Here is a 4,967-nt window from a genome sequence, read left to right on the forward strand (position 1 = left end):
ACCCGGGCCGGACGCGTCCTCGATGGCTCATTATTACACCCATTGTGTTGTATTTACAACGAGCATTGTGCGCGGGTGCGTCAAGCACGATAAAACAAACAATCATGCTCGAAGTATTCATACGTACACCGTTCGGGTTGTTTTTCGTGCACGGCGTGTTTGTAAGTGTCAATGAGACTCCACATCGCACGATACACCATCAGTGGACGGATAAACGCGTCTAAACAGAGTGCGGACGATTTACTCTCGCTCGTTGTGAGTACCCCGTACGCATTTCCCGCGTATTTGCGGGTACTTACCGTTTTTGAAAGATCCGTCAGTGTAAACTGGACTAACCGTTCCAGGTCAGTGTCGTACGTGCACGCTATCCCCGCACGCCGCACGAGAGGGAACAAAACCCGAGGGAATGAAACGCCACCAGTTTGTTTTCCCGTTTATTCCGCTTTCCATCAGCCAAGAGTATGGCACACGGTGGGCTCGGCCGTCCGTCCCGCGGGAACGCGCTCGCTCTTCCTTCTGTGCTCACCTCATGCGGACGAGAGAGAGAGAGACAGACAGACAGACAGACAGACAGACAGAGACAGAAAGAGAGAGAAAAAGCGGTGAAAACGCGGTTAGCCGCGGGGAACGAGCTAAAGGGATCTGGACTCGGAGTTCAGGGCGGTGCGGTCCCGGCGCGGAGCCGCGCCCCCCCCCTCCGGCCACCGCCCACAGCCCAATGGCGAGAGAGACGCCCGGTGGAGAAGGGATTGGTGGAGGTGGAGGTGGGGGGAGTGGAGCCAGCAGAGTCTGGGCCGGAGCCGGCACACAGCCCGGAGACGAGGGGCCGTCGTGGATCAGGGCCGCCTGGGCTCGGGCCGCTCAGGCCCTTTCTCGGCGGCCCCGGCTGCACGGATGCCCTGCCTCCTGCCGCCGTTGCGGGAGTTTTTATTATTCGACAGGGGGTGTGGGTGGGCGGCGAAGACAGGGTGGCGCAGAAGGGAGGGGTCTCCGGGACCAGGGGGTTTGGGAAAGCTCGAGGTCCCTGAGATCGGCCCGTCCTGCTTAGTCGCGGCGGCGGCGGTCGGCGGAAGCCCGCAGACGCGCCAATGGGAGATATGGGAGAACCACCAAAAAGTGAGTTCATCTCGCTCTGGTACTCAAGCTTTTGTCACCATGTTCGAGCAGAAAGTGCATGCACAGCCCGTCTGAAGGTCCAGCGTGTCGCGCCGAGGCGACCAGGGTGTAGATCTTTGAAATAGGGATTCACAACAAAGGACAATACCGTGTGGCATAACACGATGGGCGTTATAATGGGGGTATAGTGAGCAGGTTGATCCGAGATAGTTTTTGGGTACAAATCCGAAATCGAGCCGGTGAGCTCGGAGATGTGTTTTGTCGTCGCTCTTCGTGTCTGAATTGTCCTGCATGGCCTGCAGAATGTGCGCCAACACAGGTGTGTATGGTGCACGTCATCCTTCACAACGGTTCAGGTCACGGCTTTGTCAGATCACCACCCGCACATGTCACTGCAATGTAATCCTCTCTCAGTGCTAGGCACAGTGCTCGTACGTGCTCTTTCCCGTAGCAGTCGGACATGTTTAACTGCATCACCATGATCTTATATAATCACTATCATAACGGGGGAAGAACATACATTGTGTGGATGAAGTACAGGTGTCTGTGCCGTTGTTGCATACAATGTTTAGACCAATGTCTGCCATGCAAATTAGGAAACTTGTGCACTACGAGTGTCATGATCCTTAAACCCTTGCTATATAGTGTGTGTGTGTGTGTGTGTGTGTGTGTGTGTGTGTGTGTGTGTGTGTGTGTGTGTGTGTGTGTGTGTGTGTGTGTGTGTGTGTGTGTGTGTTGGTGCAGAGAAACGTCGTGTCTCGGTGTGCGTGGGCTGCGGGGGGCAAATTCATGACCAGTACATCCTGCGGGTCTCACCAGACCTAGAGTGGCACGCTGCGTGCCTCAAGTGCACCGACTGCAAGCAGTACCTGGACGAGACGTGCACTTGCTTCGTGCGGGACGGCAAGACGTACTGTAAGCGAGATTACATCCGGTGAGGGACATGGAGAGGTCGGAACGATACGTTTTTCACGTTGGTTTCATTTCTGTTGATGTTAAACATTATGACGTCACATTATGTTTTTTGTTTTATTGAAATAACCGTAGCAGGTTTCGTTTTGCATTCGGAAACATCTTCAGAATGCCCCTGTTGGAAACACCTTCAGAATTCCCCTGTTGGAAACACCTTCAGAATACCCTTGTTGGAAACACCTTCAGAATACCCCTGTTGGAAACACCTTCAGAATGCCCCTGTTGTATTGTTTATGACAGATTTAGCGAGACAGTCGCTCGTAATGCACAAGAAGCACATCTCGTGTTGTGATGATGATGACATCAACTTGGGGGTGGTGGGGGGCGCGAATGAGTCGAGACCGTACGCCCGCACTTCGAAAATTGCAAAGTTGCGGAAATTTTGTGCAATAAAATACACTCCGCATTCTAATTCGGTTCTGTCGTGCACTTTTGCACACTGCACCAAACCTGCTCGATTTCAGGCAGGAGGCGAAGAGCCACCCTCCCGGTACCCTGGGCATCTCCCCTCCCGCGATGCCCACAGGGCCGGACCTGCCGTATCTTATCAGCGAGTGGTGGACGGGCGTGTGATGGATGCAGGGAGGCCTCTAGTGCGGGTTCGGCCGATGAATGATGACGACTTGCTCACGATAAACTAAACATCTCATTCTAGGCCGCGATCCTGATCCCTCTGTGCTTGACTGATCGCTGATCCGAACGAGTTGAGGGGTGTTCCCGTCGCCTGCATGACGAATGAGCGAAAAATGTGCCAAAAACCCAGTTCAAGTCTGCCTCGGGTTCAGAGGCCACAGAACAATCTGGCTTTCGTAAGCAAGTCCCAAAACCCATTTCCACTCTAGATAACGTGGAGAGATTCTCCGAGCACACACGTACGAACTAAGGTCGATCGCACAGTAGTACAAGCAACGCGGATGCTTTTGTACTTTCCAAAATGTAAGTATTTATAACTTGAAAGGAAATGTTTCTTCTGTGTGTGTATGACGTTCCGACAAGTTTTTGAACATCCCAGGTAGATGGCAAGTTCTTCGTCTCTACCAATGAGAGTGCGAACGAGTATATCATGATGTTTCGCTTGCGATTGCACGAAAAGAGTGACTGTTCATCCACCGGGCAAGTTTGCGACTGCCGCGCAAGCCGTTTGAACCGGCCGGTTGGTGTTGCCCATTAAGCGTTCGGTTTCATTGTATAGAGTGATTGACGATGACGACATTATCAATCAGGAACGTTCAACGAATCCTCGATCAGGCGCATGTAAACGCTGTTATAGAAAGTGTTAACACAATCATATTTTAAGTATTTTCTGCAGTTTCACGGCGGTCGTTGTAGGCATGTGTTCGACGATGTGCAATTTCCTTCGAGAGTTCCTCATTTTCCTTTGAGAGATATGTTCGATACAGATGATTGTGAAGAAATATTTTTTTCGATGAGTATTTAAGTTTCGACGATGAAATTCAGAAATATACACAAAAACGTTTCAATAGAAACAGAAATATCGCAAAGTGGTTGCACCACGAACGCCATCGTAAAAGTGGTGACAGCACGAGTTCCGACAAGGAGTAAAGGTAGATGGGTCAGAACCACACATCAACAGGAGAGGTTACATGGTCGGTCAGGCAGGATTTGAAATCGCATTTTAATGCTTAGACTGAACCAATCGAAGAAGGAGTTCCACTATCTTACCTGTAAGGATTAGCTCAGGGCTAACAGGATTGATTAGAGGTCTGCGCACTAACCTCAAAGCTGTCTAATCTGGGTTCGGATCCTGACTCAGCTATAAACTGTTATCCCAGTGTTTCACAGGTAGGGTGGTTCATCAATGTGTGCCGTCCCTCGGATGGATGTCAAAACTGGTATCCCATCGGCCGACATTAATTGGTGGATGTTAAAGATCTCTTGATGTCCTCCGCGAAGAGTAGTTGAGCTATCGAAGAGTAGTTGAGCTATCACCAGCGCCATGAACACATTACAAATTCCTCCCCCAACTCCTGTTGGGAGAGAGACGGCAAACCACCCAGCATGACCCCAGGCAAAGAAACTGCTTCGGCAGAACCAACGCTCTGTAACACAGAGTATGGTACATCGGATCGGAAACATTAGCTCAAGATGCAAACGGGTTAAAATGGTTGAAAAAGGTCAGTTGAAATATTGTGGGTCTCCTTCAATGTATAAATTGTAGGATTGTGAACAAAGTATGGTCGTCTCGAAAAATTGTCACACATGATATAATTGGTTCACCTTTTCATCTGAAGAAGGCCATTCACAAGAAACGTGTAAACGACCTCGTCAATTTATTGATTGTTCTCTGGGCAGCAGATTCTGCACTATCACATTCTGAGATAGCAAGCGCGGTGTAACCTGGTGTCAAGGAATCTCCAAGAAGACCAGACCACTTGCTACCTTCAGCCAAGGCAGGAATGAGTACTTTATCGAGGATGTTGTTGATAACTCGTCTAGTCTTCAAGGACTCTGGGGGATCTTTAACGTTTACCAACTAATGCAGGCAGGCGGAACACCCAGTTTAACGTTGAACCAATGGATGGCGTGCACAATGATGAATCGCCGAAACACCATTTTGTGGATGAGAAACACCAGGATGATAGTTTTCACCGGGCCCAGACGAGACAACTCAGAGGCGAGTACACAAACCTCTCGGCTCTCATGCCAGCCCACACACATTATATACCGGTACTTGCTATATGTTATTGTGTTACCAGATATATTGTAATAATATTATTTTGCCAAACTTCGAATGACACATCGGTGATTGTTCAATGAAAACGTAAAAATGGTTTTGGAAGTACTGTCTAATTCTTCAGGCCAGGTACTAACTGACCAGACTTTCCTGTGAGTCTTTCAGAGTGCTGTGGTCGAAGGTG

General features: G+C 49.8%; 1 protein-coding gene across 2 annotated transcripts in view; it reads left to right on the forward strand.

The window, feature by feature from the left end:
• Window positions 1-778: 778 nt before the first annotated feature.
• ISL1 (ISL LIM homeobox 1) overlaps window positions 779-4,967 on the forward strand; it is a 49,699-nt gene continuing 45,510 nt past the window's right edge. Inside the window, exons 1-2 of one of the 2 annotated variants that reach the window (XM_085896248.1) lie at window positions 779-1,116; window positions 1,861-2,050. In XM_085896248.1, the coding sequence (XP_085752374.1) occupies window positions 1,089-1,116; window positions 1,861-2,050 (218 nt within the window). In that variant the 5' untranslated portion in view covers window positions 779-1,088. The other variant, XM_085896249.1, reaches the window with a different exon arrangement.

The sequence above is a fragment of the Eptatretus burgeri genome, chromosome 9, assembly GCF_056783735.1.
Source record: "Eptatretus burgeri isolate ZD-2024b chromosome 9, Ebu_testis_v1, whole genome shotgun sequence".
NCBI lineage: Eukaryota > Metazoa > Chordata > Myxini > Myxiniformes > Myxinidae > Eptatretus > Eptatretus burgeri.